This window comes from Hemitrygon akajei, chromosome 22 (genome assembly GCF_048418815.1).
Source record: "Hemitrygon akajei chromosome 22, sHemAka1.3, whole genome shotgun sequence".
NCBI classification, from domain to species: domain Eukaryota; kingdom Metazoa; phylum Chordata; class Chondrichthyes; order Myliobatiformes; family Dasyatidae; genus Hemitrygon; species Hemitrygon akajei.
In genome coordinates, this window is record NC_133145.1 from 61,219,315 (window position 1) to 61,235,638 (window position 16,324).

At 40.8% G+C, this 16,324-nt stretch overlaps 1 protein-coding gene across 2 annotated transcripts in view; it reads left to right on the top strand.

The window, feature by feature from the left end:
* Window positions 1-14,352, top strand: part of cep112 (centrosomal protein 112) — a 531,702-nt gene extending 517,350 nt beyond the window's left edge. For both annotated transcript variants that reach the window (XM_073026401.1, XM_073026402.1), the window contains 2 exons: window positions 7,747-7,811; window positions 13,897-14,352. In XM_073026401.1, the coding sequence (XP_072882502.1) occupies window positions 7,747-7,811; window positions 13,897-13,900 (69 nt within the window). In that variant the 3' untranslated portion in view covers window positions 13,901-14,352. The remainder of the gene's footprint in view (window positions 1-7,746; window positions 7,812-13,896) is intronic.
* Window positions 14,353-16,324: the final 1,972 nt, after the last annotated feature.

Sequence of the window (16,324 nt, forward strand, 5' to 3'; positions counted from 1 at the left end):
CATCACGGGTGAAGCCTTACCCACCACTGAGCACATTTGCATGGAGCGTTGTCGCAGGAAAGCATAAGGAAACCCACCACCAAGGATGTGCTCTCTTGTCACTGCTGCCATCAGGAAGGAGGTACAGGAGGCTCAGATGCCTCACTTGAGACTGCTGAACAAGATAAGAGCCCATGGTAATACAGGAAGCAAAGAATGGAAATAAAGAGGGTTGTCGATGACATCTGGCGTACTGCAGGAGTCAGTGTTGGGACCGCTTTTATTCATGTTGTATGTCAATGATTTGGATGAAGGAATTGATGGCTTTGTGACCAAGTTTGTGGATGATATGAAGATAAGTGGAGAGGCAGGTAGTGTTGAGGAAGTAGGATGTCTGAAGGACTTAAACATATTGGGGAATGGGCAAAGAAGTTGCATATGGAATATGATGGTCATGCACTTTGACAGAAGGAATAAAGGCATGGACTATTTTGTAAATGAGGAGAAATTCAAAAATCAGAGGTGCAGAGGGGCTTAGGAGTCTTGGGCAGGATTCCCTAAAGGTTAACTTGCAGGTTGTGTCAGTGGTAAGGAAGGAAAATGCAATGTTTGTATTCATTTCAAGAGAATACAAAAGTAAGGATGTGATGCTGAGCCTTTATAAGGCATTGGTCAGACTACACTTGAATTATTATGAGCAGTTTCTGGGCCGCTTATCTAAGAAAAGATGTGCTGGTTTAGAGTCCAGTGGAGGTTCATGAGAATGATTCCAGGAATGAAAGGGTTAACAAAAGAGCATTTGATGACTTGGGCCTGTACTTGCTGGAGTTTAAAACAGTGAAGAGGAGGATCTCATTAAAACCTATCAAATATTGAAAAGTCTGGATAGAGTGGATGTGGAAAGGATGTTTCATATATGGAGGAGTCTAGGACCAAAGGGTACAGCCTCAGAACAGAGGGACATCCATTTAGGACAGATATAAGGAGAAATTTATTTTGCCAAATGTTAGTGTGTCTGGAATTCACTGCCATAGACGGCTGTGGAGATCAAGTCATTGTGTATATTTAGAATGGAGGTTGTTTGGTTCTTGATTAATCAGGACATCGAAAGTTATAGGGAGAAGGCAGGAGAACAGGGCTGAGAGGGATAATAAATCAGCCACGATGTAATGGTGGAGCAGACTCGATGGGCTGAATGGCCTAATTCTGCTCCTATGTCTTATGATCTTATGAACCTACACCACCAGGTTCATGAGCAGTTATTACCCCTCAACCATTAGGCTCTTGAACCAGGGGGAATAACATCATTCGTCCCATCACTGAACTGTTCCCACAACCTATGGACTCACTATCAAGGATTCTTAATATTTATTACTAAATTATTTATTTATATTATTTTTTCCCCCTTCTTTTTGTATTTGCACAGTTTGTTGTTTTTTGTTTGTCTGTGCTGTTGCGTGCGGTCTTTCACTGATTCTCTTATATTTATTGTATTTACTGTGAATTCCTGCAAGAAAATTAATTTTACGGTTCTATATGGTGACAGATATGTACTCTGATAATAAATTTACTTTGAACTTCGAATGAAACTTCAACCAATTTGCATTTGATTGACTCAAATCCAGCAAAGGCTGAGAGCACCAAATACAACAAAGACAATTTCCCAGCTATAATATTAAAGATTTACCTTCCAAAGCTAGATGCACGTTTTGTCTTCTTCTTCCTTTACTGATTTGACTCATTCCTTTGCAGATCCAACATTACTTGGCATTGCAACAAATTACCCACATGTGTCCTTCCCACAAAAGGCAAAACAAATAGATGGTCTGCTCTGAATCAGAGTAATGAAGTGCCATTGAAGGATGCAATAAAGGAGTACTAACTCAACAGTAACCTGCCTAATATGCTCAGTTTGGATTATGCTGGAACCAGTCTGCTTCAAACTTTGTCACAGTCTTGATCCAAATGTACTGAATTCCAGAGATGAGCTGGGAGTGATTGTCCTTGAAAACAAGGCAGCATTTGGGCATCAAAGAGCCCTGGTAAATCTGAAGTCAATGACCAACAGGGAAAAAGTACTCCACTAACTGTAGTCATACCTTAGGAAGATGGCTGTGGCTGTCAGGTGACAATTTTGAACATTATTGTTGAAGTTTCTCAAGGCAGTGTTCCAAGGCCAATCATGTTCTGTTTCTTCATCAGTGACATAGCTTCCATCATGTCGTATTGGTGATGCTTTCTGGTTACTGTAAAATGTCCATTCCATTCACAACTCCTCAGACACAACCCATGCTGCTAGACTCAAGCTGATGGATAGCAAAGAGCACTTTGCCAAATGAGAGCCTAATCACATGTTGTTGACATTCAATGGCTTTACCACCATCGAGGACCTACCAACATTCCAGAGGTCATCTCTGGGCAGAAACACAATTCAGCAGGTTCAGAAGAGCAGGTCAGAACATCTCCTCCTGACACCCTAAAACCATTTACAAGGATAAAAGAGAGTGTGGGTTACCATACAAATGCTCGGGTGCTGTTTCTTATTGAAGCACAGAAGATTATGAGGTACTTTTCCAGTGTAGGTGCTGAGTGGATGTTTCTCCTACTGGGCTTATCTAGATTCATGCAGTGTTATTTCAAATTAAAGGGTCCATCAATTAAAATAGAGATGAGGAGGAACTTGTGTTGCAGAGTTGTGAATCTTAGAATTCTCTCCCTCAGTGTCTTGATGAGGCCAAATAATTCAATCTATTTAAGACCATATGACATAGAAGCAGAATTAGACTATTCGGCCCATCAAGTCTGCTTGACCATTCAAATGTGGCTGATTTATTTTCCCTTTCAATCTCATTCTCCTGCCCTCTCCCCCCCCCCCCCCATAATCTTTGAAGCCCTTGCTAACCAAGAACCCATCAATCTCTGCTTTAAAATATGCCAGACGACTTGGCTTCCACAATGAATTTCACAGATTCACCACCCTCTGGCTAAAGCAATTCCTCCTCATCTCTGTTCCAAAGTGACACCCTTCTAACTTGAGGCTGTGCCCTCTAAGTCAGGGGCAGACTGATATTTGGTCTGTCGTGATGTTGAGGATTGTGGGGAACAGTCAGGAAAGTGGAAATGAGAGCAAGGTCAGGTTATTTATGTTCTTATTGAAAGGCAGAACTGGCTAGGGGGTCTTTGCAGACTTCTCTTGATCCTGTACTTATGTTCTTAAAGTTTATGGAACCTGACACAATCAAAGCCTGGAATTTGTCTGAGAAATGATGGTTGATTGGCACCCATTCTCCACCAGGTATTTGTGACTGCCATGGGTACCGAAGGGTTATTTCTTAGACATTACTCTGACAGTACCTCCACAACCTATAATCTCCACCATGATTACAGTCTTAAGGAAAAACTCTTACAATCACCAGACTTCCAATGGAGACACAAGAGACTGCAGATATTGAAATTTGCAGTAACAAGCAATCAGCTGGAGGAACTCAACTCAACATTGACAACTTCATTCCTCCCACAGATGACACTCAACCCGCTGAGTTCCTCCAACAGATTGGTTTGTTGCACACAACTTCTGACTTGGAAATGTCTTATTATTGCTTCATTTTCAGGGTGGGAGGGAGAAAGGGGGCTTGTTTTGCTTTTGTTGTTCTGTTGCTTATTGGTTTCTGTTTTGGTGTGTTTTGTGGGCACCAAAATGTAGGGCAACATTTACAGGCTGCATCTAGTACATCATTAGGTTGTGTTGGTTGTCAACACAAATGACAAATTTTATGCATGTTCTAATGTACATGTGATGAATGAATGAATCTGGATCTGAGTTTGAATCAAAATTCTGGAACTCCCTTCCCAACAATGGAGTCAGAGTCCCTTCACCAGATGGACTACAACAATTACCGAAGGTAAGTTCAGTTAGGGATGGGCAGTGTGATTTCCATGTCTGGTAAGTAAATTTTAAAAAGAATGGCTTGCAATGTTACCGCCTTCTTGATTTCCTTTTATCTGATTTTCTGTATGTTCCCTGAGGGTGCTGCTTTATATATCTATTCCCACTGCAAAATGCAACTTGTACTGTATATAAAGCAACACACATAAAACGCTGAAGGAATTCGCAGGTCATGCAGCATCTATGGAAATGAATCAGCAGTCAATGTTTCAGGCTGAGACCCTTCTTCAGGACTAGAAAGGAAGGGGGAAGACGCCAAAATAAAAATGCGGGGGGAGAGGAAGGAGGCTAACTAGAAGGTGATAGATGAAGTCAGGAAGGTTGGGAAAGGTAAAGGGGTGGAGAAGCAGGAATCTGATAGGAGAAGAGAGTGAACCATAAGAGAAAGGAAAGAAGGAGGAGAGCCAGGAGGAAATGTTAGGCAAATGAAAAGTGGTAAAAAGCCAGAGTGGGGAATAGAAGAAGAGGGGGAAGAATCAATATTTATGCCATCAGGTTCGAGGCTACCTAGATGGAATTTAAGGTGTTACTCCTGTACCCTGAAGGTGGCCTCATCTTGGCACAAGAGACCAATATGTCAGAATGGGAATGGGCATCGAAATTAAAATGTTTTTGCCACTGGGAAGTTCTGCTTTAGGCAGGTGGAACAGAAGTGCTCGACGAAGTGGTCCCCCAATTTTCTGACAGGTCTCACTAATGTTCTCCTGTTCCCTCTCACATTCCAAAAGTAGGTTCAGGGTTAGTAAGTTATGGGCATGCTATGTTGGTGCCAGAAGTGTAGCAACATCTGCAGGCTGCTCCCAATACAATTGCATTTGATTTGACGCAAGCGACACATTCCACTGTATGTTTTGATGTACATGTGACAAAAAAAACTAATCTTAATTAGGGTGTAAGTTGAATGAAGAGTTAAAATTGGCATGTCGCAAAGGTAATGATACAGTTGTCATGGGGGATTTCAACATGCAGGTAGACTGGGAGAATCAGAATGGTACTGGACCTCAAGAAAGGGAGTTTGCGGAGTGCCTCCGAGATGGATTCTTAGAACAGCTTGTACTGGAGCCTACCAGGGAGAAGGCAATTCTAGATTTAGTGTTGTGCAATGAACCGGATTTGATCAGGGACCTCAAGGTAAAGGAACCATTAGGAGGTAGTGACCATAATATGACATGTTTTAACCTACAATTTGAGAAGGAGAAGGGAAAATCGGATGTGTCAGTATTACAGTTGAACAAAGGGAACTATGGAGCTATGAGGGAGGAGCTGGCCAAAGTTCAATGGAACAATACCCTAGCAGGGAAGACAGTGGAACAACAATGGCAGGTATTTCTGGGAATAATGCAGAAGGTGCAGGATCGATTCATTCCAAAGAGGAAGAAAGATCCTAAGGGGAGTAAGGGGCGGCCGTGGCTGACGAGGGAAGTAAAGGGCAGTATAAAAATAAAAGAGAAGTATAACATAGCAAAGATGAGCGGGAAACCGGAGGACTAGTAAGCTTTTAAAGAGCAACAGAAGATAACAAAAAAGGCAATACGCCAAGAAAAAATGAGGTACGAAGGTAAACTAGCCAAGAATATAAAGGAGGATAGTAAAGGTTTCTTTAGGTATGTGAATAGCACTAGTTAAGACCAAAATTGGGCCATTGAAGACAGAAACGGGTGAATTTATTATGGGGAACAAGGAAATGGCAGACGAGTTGAACAGGTACTTTGAATCTGTCTTCACTAGGGAAGACACAAACAATCTTCCAGATATAATAGTGGCCAAAGGAACTAGGGTAAAGGATGAACTGAAGGAAATTTATATTAGGCAAGAAATGGTGTTGGATAGACTGTTGAGTCTGAAGGCTGATAAGTCCTCGGGACCTGATGGTCTGCATCCCAGGGTACTTAAAAAGGTGGCTCTAGAAATTGTGGACACATTGGTAATCATTTTCCAATGTTCTATAGATTCAGGAACAGTTCCTGCTGATTGGAGGGTGGCTAATGTTGTCCCACTTTTCAAGAAAGGAGGGGGAGAGAAAACAGGGAATTATAGACCGGTTAGCCTGACGTCAATGGTGGGAAAGATGCTGGAGTCAATTATAAAAGAGGAAATTACGACACATTTGGATAGCAGTAGAAGGATCAGTCTGAGTCAGCATGGATTTATGAAGGGAAAATCATGCTTGACTAATCTTCTGGAGTTTTTTGAGGATGTAACTATGAAAATGGACAAGGGAGAGCCAGTGGATGTAGTGTACCTGGACTTCCAGAAAGCTTTTGATAAAGTCCCATATAGGAGATTAATGGGCAAAATTAGGGCACATGGTATTGGGGGCAGAGTACTGACATGGATTGAAAATTGGCTGGCTGACAGGAAACAGAGTAGTGATTAACGGGTCCCTTTCGGAATGGCAGGCTGTGACCAGTGGGATACCGCAAGGTTCGGTGCTGGGACCACAGCTATTTACAATATGCATTAATGATTTAGATGAAGGGATTAAAAGTAACATTAGCAAATTTGCCGATGACACAAAGCTGGGTGGCAGTGTGAAATGTCAGGAGGATGTTATGAGAATGCAGGGTGACTTGGACAGGTTGGGTGAGTGGGCAAATGTATGGCAGATGCAGTTTAATGTGGATAAATGTGAGGTTATCCACTTTGGTGGCAAGAACAGGAAGGCAAATTACTATCTAAATGGAGTCAAGTTAGGAAAAGGGGAAGTACAATGAGATCTAGGTGTTCTTGTACAAATAGCAAGCATGCAGGTACAGCAGGCAGTGAAGAAAGCCAATGGCATGCTGGCCTTTATAACAAGAGGAATTGAGTATAGGAGTAAAGAGGTCCTTCTGCAGCTGTACAGGGCCCTGGTGAGACCCCACCTGGAGTATTGTGTGCAGTTTTGGTCTCCAAATTTGAGGAAGGACATTCTTGCTATTGAAGGAGTGCAGCATAGGTTCACAAGGTTAATTCCCGGAATGGTGGGACTGTCATATGTTGAAAGATTGGAGCGACTGGGCTTGTATACACTGGAATTTAGAAGGATGAGAGGGGATCTGATTGAAACATATAAGATTATTAAGGGATTGGACATGCTGGAGGCAGCAAGCATGTTCCCGCTGATGGGTGAGTCCAGAACTAGAGGCCACAGTTTAAGAATAAGGGGTAGGCCATTTAGAACAGAGATGCAGAAAAACTTTTTCACCCAGAGAGTGGTGGATATGTGGAATGCTCTGCCCCAAGAGGCAGTGGAGGCCAAATCTCTAGATGCATTCAAGAGAGAGTTAGATAGAGCTGTTATAGGTAGCGGGGTCAAGGGATATGGGGAGAGGGCAGGAATGGGGTACTGATTGTGTATGATCAGTCATGATCACAGTGAATGTCGGTGCTGGCTAGAAGAGCCGAATGGCCTACTCCTGCACCTACTGTCTATTGTCTATTGTCTATTAATCTTAACAGAATAAGGCCTTTCCTGTTCAAACAATGTCATTCCATCGACACTGTTGGCATGATACAGTTCGATCACGAGTATCATGAAGGTTTCTTTGTGCTTATTGTCTGCAGTGATGAATGTTACACCTGCCTTATTGCTAACAGCTTCAGAGAATAACCAATCTCTGCCTTGCCTCTTTATGTCCTGTAAATGCTAATCTTTAGATATATCAGGAAAGCCATCATCCTGGCAAGCAAGGTAAAATGATTCTTTCGGTGTCCTTTTTTTGTTTGCTGGCCATCAGATTTAATATTTCTATTTGGATATCATAAGCTGATGAAACATGCCCTTTTGAAAGTACTCGGTTTATTTAATCGTAATTTTACCCTTTTAAATTTTCTTTTAGATAACTCTCCTTCAGAAGAGAGCATCTGTTCTTCAGGAGGAGCTGAACACCTATCGGAACAAAAGGTGAGGGTCACTTCACAGGCAATTTAATCCTCTCACTTTCCAAATGCCTTCACCCTCTCTGGCTTTTTAATATCACAAAGTGGGAGCTGCAGCTTGCTGCCTGCAACCAGTTAAAGTAGCTGGAGTTGTTACCATAGCAACATAATTCAAGTGTGGCTGCAAACCATAAAACTATTTTTATGGAGGATTTCTCCCCCTCCCCCAGCGCAGGTGGTGATCTGAGCTGGACTACAGTAGTTCTGATATTGTTGGTGGTGGGGGGGTGCGCAGTGGTGGGATGGGGGAGGGGCGTATTGTAGGGGGGGAAGCCAAGCAGCCTCAGGGACCTCACCCATGAGGTTATTATTAGTGTGAGAGCCTAGAATGAGTGCATGGAATGCTATTTGACCATGGGGGGCATCACAGCTAGGCCCAAATTCTGCAGACAAGTTAGCGTTTTTACAGGGAGTGTTTCTGGATAGCTGTTCGAGTGGGAATCCTGCCTAATACAGGGGGTTGAGGATACATGTCATGTAACAAGCTGCCCTGCTGAGATTAACCAGCTCAGGCATAGACTGGGCTCAACCCTGAGCCCTGTTAGCTTGTAAGGCTCGACAAAGCCGTTGATAAACTCGCTGAATTAATAGGGTACCCTGATGAAACTGCAATATTTTTGAGCAAGTTTTTCCTTATCTTCAGATAAAGGATTTTTTATTTTCTGTCACCATCCAGAAATTCCTGCCAAACCTTACTCCTGCTACTCTTTTGATTTGCCTAACAAGCAACTTTGTAAAGGATGTTTGGAAGCTTACAGGCCAGAATCCACCAATGGCACAGAGGCTTTAAATATTTAAGATTCCTTGACTGGCAAAGAGATTTTGAAGGCGGCTTGGGAATTGTTAAGTTACAGACTTTTCCAGATGAAATGAGAGTTTTGTGGATCTGAGGGCGCCTGTCTGAACAACATGAAACTTTTCCCCCCTCTGAAGAGGGCACTTGGTAAAGAAGCCATTGGGCTGTGATTCCATGGGCGTGGCTGTTCTCACAACCAGATTTAAAGGCAGATTAAATAGCAAGGATCACCCGACTGCTCTTTTTATACTGTTAATATTTCACACTGGCTATCTCCCTGAAGTCTTGACCTAAAATAACTTGTCCATTTTCTCCATAGAATCAGAATCAGATTGACTATCATGTGAAATTTGTTGTTTCATCGCAGCAGTACATGGCAATACATTATAATAAAAAAGTATACATTACTATATATATTTATACATATGGTAATTAATAGAATTTTCTATTATTATAAGGATACCTTGTTAAGTCTGTGAGTTTATCTAAGTCTTTTGCACAATAATATGTAAATAATACCATGTAAAATTCGTAGGTACCCCTAGATTTTTAATATAAATTTTGTTTTAGAAGTTTATTTTTGTCTTCTGCGTTAGTGTGTCTGTAGGAAAGAGGAAATTTTAGATTTCCAAACATTCATTTTTCAAAAAATTAAATGCTACAGTGATTTTTTTTGTATTTTGTTTAAGAAAATAGCATATTAAGTAACAGACCACTTTACAAATAAAAACTTGATTACTTTGTAGGTATATAGACAGTTCATGATTAAACAAAGATAACAAACAGGATGCTAATGATCAATGACGTAATGAGTCAATGAACTAAACTGATTCACTGGAACAGAAAAGGAATCAAACTGGGTGAAGGACAACCAAACTAAAAGGACAAGGTGTGGCAGATGTGATAGTTCAACCTTCATATCATCAGTTCTTACACCATGGCAAGAGTGAGCATAGCAACAAGACACAGGTCATTATCCTGCATCAGCAAGGTCTCTCCCATTTCATGGCAGGCAGGAGTTTCAACGTACTGTCCAAATTGAGGACCAGAAATGCAGTAGTCAGTCATGGAAACTGAATGCAGCAGGCAAGAGATCATCAAACTGACATTCCTTCTAAGTTGGAAGAAGTCCAGCACTGCTATCAGCTCTGAACTCACTGAAACTAATGGAACCCAATACCCCTCTCTACAATCCGGAAAAATCTTGTTAGAAGTGGTCTTCATGGAAGAGTTGCTGCCAAAAAGCCATTCTCAGTGGAAACTCAGCTACGCACAAAAACACAAGGACTGGGATGCTGAATAATGGCAGCAAGTGCTCTGGACTAACAAAACAAAATTTGAAATTTTTGCCTCAAACAGGAGGCAGTTTGTCCGTAGAAGAGGTGGACAGCACTATACAGACGAGTGTCTGCAGCCAACAGTGAAGCACAGTGGAAGCTCCATGAAGGTTTGGAGCTACATTTCTGCAAATGGAGTTGATCATCTGGTCAGAATTAATGGAATCCTCAATGCTGAGAAGTACAAGCATATTCTCATCCATCAAGCAATACCAACAGGGAGGTGTCTGATTGGTCCTAACTTCATTCTGTAACAGGACAAAGACCCCAAATACATGGCCAAGGTCATAAACAAGCAAAAAGAAGAGCCAGGAGTTCTGCAACAGATGGTATGGCCTCCACAATGCCCTGATCTCAACATCTTTGAGACTGTCTGGAATTACCTGGGGAGACAGAAGCAAATGAGACAGCCAAAGTCTGCAGAAGAACTGTGGCAAGTTCTCCAAATAAGCTGGAACAATCTACCAGCCGATTTTCTTATAAAACTGCATGACGGTGTACCTAAGAGAATTGATGCAGTTTTAAAGGCAAAGGGTGATCACACCAAATATTGATTTGATTTAGTTTTTCACTGTTCACTGCTCTTTCTGGAAATTTTTTGATATTTAGACACTTACATTATTTTACAAAGTATCTTAATGGGATTTTTTTACATGTGCATAAGTGTTTTGCACAGTACTGTATATTAAATTAATTAGGTAGTGCAAAAAGAAAGTAAAAAATAGGGAGGTAATGTTCATGGGTCCACTGTCCATTCAGAAATCTGATAGCGGAGAGGAAGAAGCTGTACCTAAAACATTGACCCACCATGTTCCATCAGCATGTTCCTTCGCTTCGCCAAATCACCTGGCTATAATGACCATCAGAAGCAAGCACTTCCTACTTTATTGCAATTTATTATAACTTTATTCCTTTTGCCATTATCCTAAGCTTCCTAGAATTATACAGGAAGGAAAAACTTCATTCAACCCAATTTCTCACAGGTGTCTCCTTGGAAGAGTCTACAATTAGTCCCACTCCTTTGCTCTTTTCTCCACTGCCCTGTAATTTTTTTTATTTTTAATTTATCTAATTCTCTTTTAAATGCACGAGTGAACCTGTTCCCATTACCCTCACAGGCAGTATGTTCCACACCATTGGCTGCATAAATTGACATTTTGGGGTCACAACCCTGCATCAGAGGGGACCTTGCTTTGTGGATCCAGAACTGGCTTGCCCACAGAAGGCAAAGAGTGGTTGTAGCCAGGTCATATTCTGCTTGGAGGTCGATGACCAGTGGTGTGACTCAAGGATCTGTTCTGGCATCCCTACTCTTTGTGATTTTTATAAATGTCCTGGATGGGGAAGTGGAGGGATGGGTTAGTAATTTTGCTGATGACACAAAGGTTGGGGTGTTGTGGATAGTGTGGAGAGCTGTCAGAGGTTACAGTGGGACATTGATAGGATGCAAAACTGGGCTGAGAAGTGGCAGAAGGAGTTTAATCCAGATAGTGTAAGGTGGTTCATTTTGGTAGATCAAATATGATTGCCAAATATAGAATTAATGGTAAGACTCTTGGCAGTGTGGAGGATCAGTGGGTTCTTGGGGTCCGAGTTCATAGGGCACTCAAAGTTACTGTGTGGTAAAGAAGGCATACGGTGTATTGGCCTTCATCAACCATGGGACTGAGTTCAAGAGCTGAGAGATAATGTTACAGCTATATAGGACCCTGGTCAGACCCCACTTGGAGTACTGTACTCAGTTCTGGTCACCTCACTACAGGAAGGATGTGGAAACTATAGAAAGGGTGCAGAGGAGATTTACAAGGATGTTGCTTGGATTGGGGAGCATGCCTTATGAGAATAGGTTGAGTGAATTTGGCCTTTTCTCCTTGGAGCAATGAAGAATGAGAGGTGGCCTGATAGGTGTGTATAAGATGATGAGAGGCATTGATCGTGTGGATAGTCAGAGGCTTTTTCCCAGGGCTGAAATGGCTAACACAAAAGAGCACAGTTTTAAGGTGCTTGGAAGCAGGTACAGAGAAGATGTCAGGGGTAAGTTTTTTATGCAGAGCTTGGTGAGTGCGTGGAATGGGCTGCCGGCGACAGTGGTGGAGGTGGATACAACAGGATCTTTTAAGAGACTTTTGGATAGGTACATGGAGCTTAGAAAAATATAGAGTTATGGGTAACCCTAGGTAATTTCTAAAGTAAGTACATGTTTGGTTCAGCTTTTTGAGCCAAAGGGCCTGTATCATGTTGTAAGTTTTCTATGTTTCTTTAAAGAGATGCTTCCTCATGTCAGGCATGCTCTCTTTAGCCAGTCACCTTAAAGCAGATCATCATGGTTAGTGTTGTGTTCAGTTTGGCCACCTCATTATAGGAAGAACATGGAAGCTTTAGAGAGGGTGAGGAGGAGATTTACCAGGATACTGTCTGGGTTGGAGAGCATGTCTTATGTGGATAGGTTAACCGAGCTAAGATTTTTCTCTCTGGAGTGAAGGAGGATAAAAGGTGACTTGATAGAGGTGTACAAGATGATAAAAGGCATAGATCGAGTGGATAGCCAGATACTTCTTCCCAGGATAGAAATGGCTAATACGAGGGGACATAATTTTAAGGTGATTAGAAGGAAGTGTACAGGGAATGTCAAGGGTAAGTTATTTTACACAGAGTGTTGGGTGTGTGGAACCAGAGGTAGTGGTAGAAGCACATACATTAAGGCCCTTTTGCATCGGGGTTCCCAACCTGTGGTCCATGGACCTCTAGGTTAATGATAGGGGTCCATAGCATAAGAAAGGTTGGGAATCCCTGTTTTAGAGGCTCTTTGATAGGCACATGGATGAAAGAAAAATGGATGGCTATGTAGGGGGAAGGGTTAAGTTGATCTTGGAGTTGGTTAAAAGGTCAGCGTAACATCGTTGATCAAGGGGCCTGGACTGTGCTGTATTTATCATAAGTGGCTTGATTCCAAATTTAATTTGGCCAGTACTCATTGACAGCCCAAATGGCCTTCTCTGTAACCATTCTGTGATTCTTTAATAGAACAGTGATTGGGCTACAGAATATACAAACAGCCTGAAAAGTTTCCTGTTTACAGGAAAGTCAAATGCCACTTCAAAAATAATTTACTCCATTTTGAAGCCATCAGTGTTAATTATTGTCATCAATAAACTCTGAATATTATTCAAATGATATGATGCCTAGGTATCATAAAATGGTAGGATTATTCAGTAGATAAAGTGGCCATTTGGTTGAAAGAGTTCTTGAACAAGTCTCATTGCCATGTGAGTTTCACCCACTTTCTAATGTATCATTTCATGATTGCAAATAATTGTAACAAAATAGAATAAATGTTTACATAGGAAAATAGTGATCTACGTTCTGCAATCCACACATTTTCAGACAAGCTTTGTCTGTGATTACATCTGAAAGAAGCTTTCTTGCTGCCAAACCCTGCATCAGGGTACATGAGATATGCAGCGGCCACATTGAATTCTCACATCTCTGTGATGCTCTGTATTTTGCTTCTGTATACGCATTTCAATGTAGCAGTTGAATCACTTCGTTCACATGAATGACGCTGTATATTTTAAATTTAAAACATGTAAAGTTGAACCTGTCTAACTGGTGTTCTGTGTTCTGCAGTGTGAACGTGACTGATTGTGGAGCCTCTCACTATAATGTCAATCACCATTATTAAAGAAAATATAAATATCTGCCATTGCACTTTCGTGCCAATGGTGCACTTCTCCTGCCAGGTGGATGTGATTACAGCGTGATATATTTGCATAAGTAGTTCCCAGTATAAGTGTGGTTGTTAGAATTTACTCTGTGCACGGATCCTGAATATATTAATAGGTTTATGCATTTTCTTATAAGTGTACTTGAGAAGGATTTTTTGTACCCAAACAACATTTGACATTTTTGTATTTCAGATGATGAACTGCTTTACGATTTCCTTTCTTCACTCATACCTTTAGTACAACTAATATGGGAGCGAATCGGATTCAGCCGTATGTATCAACAGTGACTGTGTAAGGACAAGCATCTTATGTATGGAATCAATGAGATTAGAGGCGTCAGTATCCGTGATATCTCTCATTGCACTGAAGGTCAAAACCCCATTTTTCCACACCAGTGTTGTGTCTGTGTTTCTGTTTTGGCTTGGTTCAGTAACTTACCTATTTTTTTGCTTTTCAAGTTGTTTGCACAATTTTATTTATATAAAATAATAATCTGCAAGTCTGTACAATGTCATATTTTACCATTATTTAAGTTTGTTTGTTTGTGTGGTCACTAACAATCAAGATCACATTTAAAATTATGTTTTGTATATCATTTTGTTTCTTTGATTTTTATACTCCATTTTATTAAAGTATCTGTATCATGCACATTTGTTTTATGATTTTTGAAAGAGCTTACTGCCATAATAGAATAATTTGTTGCCCATATCCTATCTAAATAATAATTTATTTATTATCTTAAAAATTATGTTATTTATTCATAGAGTTAAACATTTTTTACCTGTACTATCTTTTGATAGGTCTGCCACCATTTTTTAAACTGGATGCTTTTTATTAGATTGGACCCTCATTTATTAGCCTGGACTGCCATTTTATTGGTCTGTTATAGGCCAGGCTACCTGTAATGCCATTTATTAGCCTGGAACACAATTGTCCTGCTCTGGACCCCATTTTAGAAACTCAGATTCAAACAATCAGTCCCATTTGCTATTTGTACCACAGCAATTTAATACTTGGATTTTAAAGGCTGAGATGTAGGTGACCCAAATAGTGCTGTGAGACAATGACAATCAACCATCTCGTTGAAATTGTGTCCCCCACTGCAGTGCTGTGTTGGGGGTTTTCATTAAGGAAGGAAAGGGCGATATATCCATTAAAGTTTAAGAATAGCAATATGTATTCAAAGGCATCAGGTTTTATTGAGAGTATTTGAGGCCTATGTTCCAAACCCAGAAGGATCCTATTCTATAAGGTGCTATGAAGTCCAGAAGATGAAAGGATCCTTTTGTGTAAATGTATTCTCTGTCACTCTGACTAAACTAAAATAGAGTCATGCCTGCATGTTGAATGCATCTTATGAAACTTCCTGGGTTGGAATTTCTGGATATTATTGTTGAAACTGTTTAGAAAATGACTACAGGTGAATTTCTACCCCACTGTTTGTGCTGAGTAAATAAAATTTGCACTCAGCCAGGTAGAATTACACCCAACTTGCCTCTCAGCTTCAGAAGAAGGAGGGAAAGTATTGTTTTATTTATGAAATTCAGATTTGTAATAATGCTGGCAATAATTTGGTGGTGCTGGTGAATACACCTTAAGCAGCATAGTTCCAACCATTTCTCAGATATATCTCTGACATAAGATTCCTTCCAGCAATATTTAAATTGCTGTTCACTCCATGAAAGCAATACAACTTGTTTTTATGTAGAGTTTTTAATGTATTAAACATCCCAAGAGGCAAAAATTTCAGAGCTGCAGTGGATGAGTTAGAAGATTTAACCAGAGGAAAGACCAAAGAAGTGGGTTTAAAAGTGGATACTAACCAAGGCATCAAATCTTGTGTAGAGAATTGAAGAGCCTAAGGCCCAAACATTGAAGGCCCTTACAGTACAAGAGGCCAGGAAGAAGCGTGTATCAAAAGAAAGCAGGGCACCCATTATTGTGGACCAGGAAAAGTTGAGAAATGGAAATGGGATGGTGTGAAATTATGAAAGTTTAAGATAAATTAAGATAATAATTTACATCCAAGACTTTAGAGGTATTAACCTCTGAACCACATTGGTGCCAAACATATGAGTCAGAATGCAGGGATAGAGGTAGGATTTATTGGGCTGTAGTTAATTTTATCCATCAGCACCCACAAGGCATCTAGACACAAGGGAGCTGCCAAGGGGGATGCTGGGGACTCCATTGAAATTGATGTTGGATAGATTTATCATCTGCCAGTATATTTGGAGACAACGTCGTTAATGTGTTGAGATGCCTGCTGTATGTGGACTGCGTCTTAGAGGCAAGGGTAATTGCAGCTCAGTGGACCATGACCTTCATGCTGTATCTTCAAACATTCTTTTCTTCATAGTCAAATCTAATGCAGTGAAGATGCTACTAAATTCTGCCATTGGTGTAGAGGTATTTTGTAAATAATCTAAACAATAAAAGTTATTGCAAAAAAAATGAAACAATGATAAGGAACACACAGAAAATGCTGAAGGAACTCAGCAAGTCAGGCAGTATCGATGGAGAGAAGTAAACCATCAACATTTGACCCAGGACATCTTGATGAAGGTTCTCAGCCCAAAATGTCAACTGTTTATTCCCCTTCATAGATGCTGCCTGATTC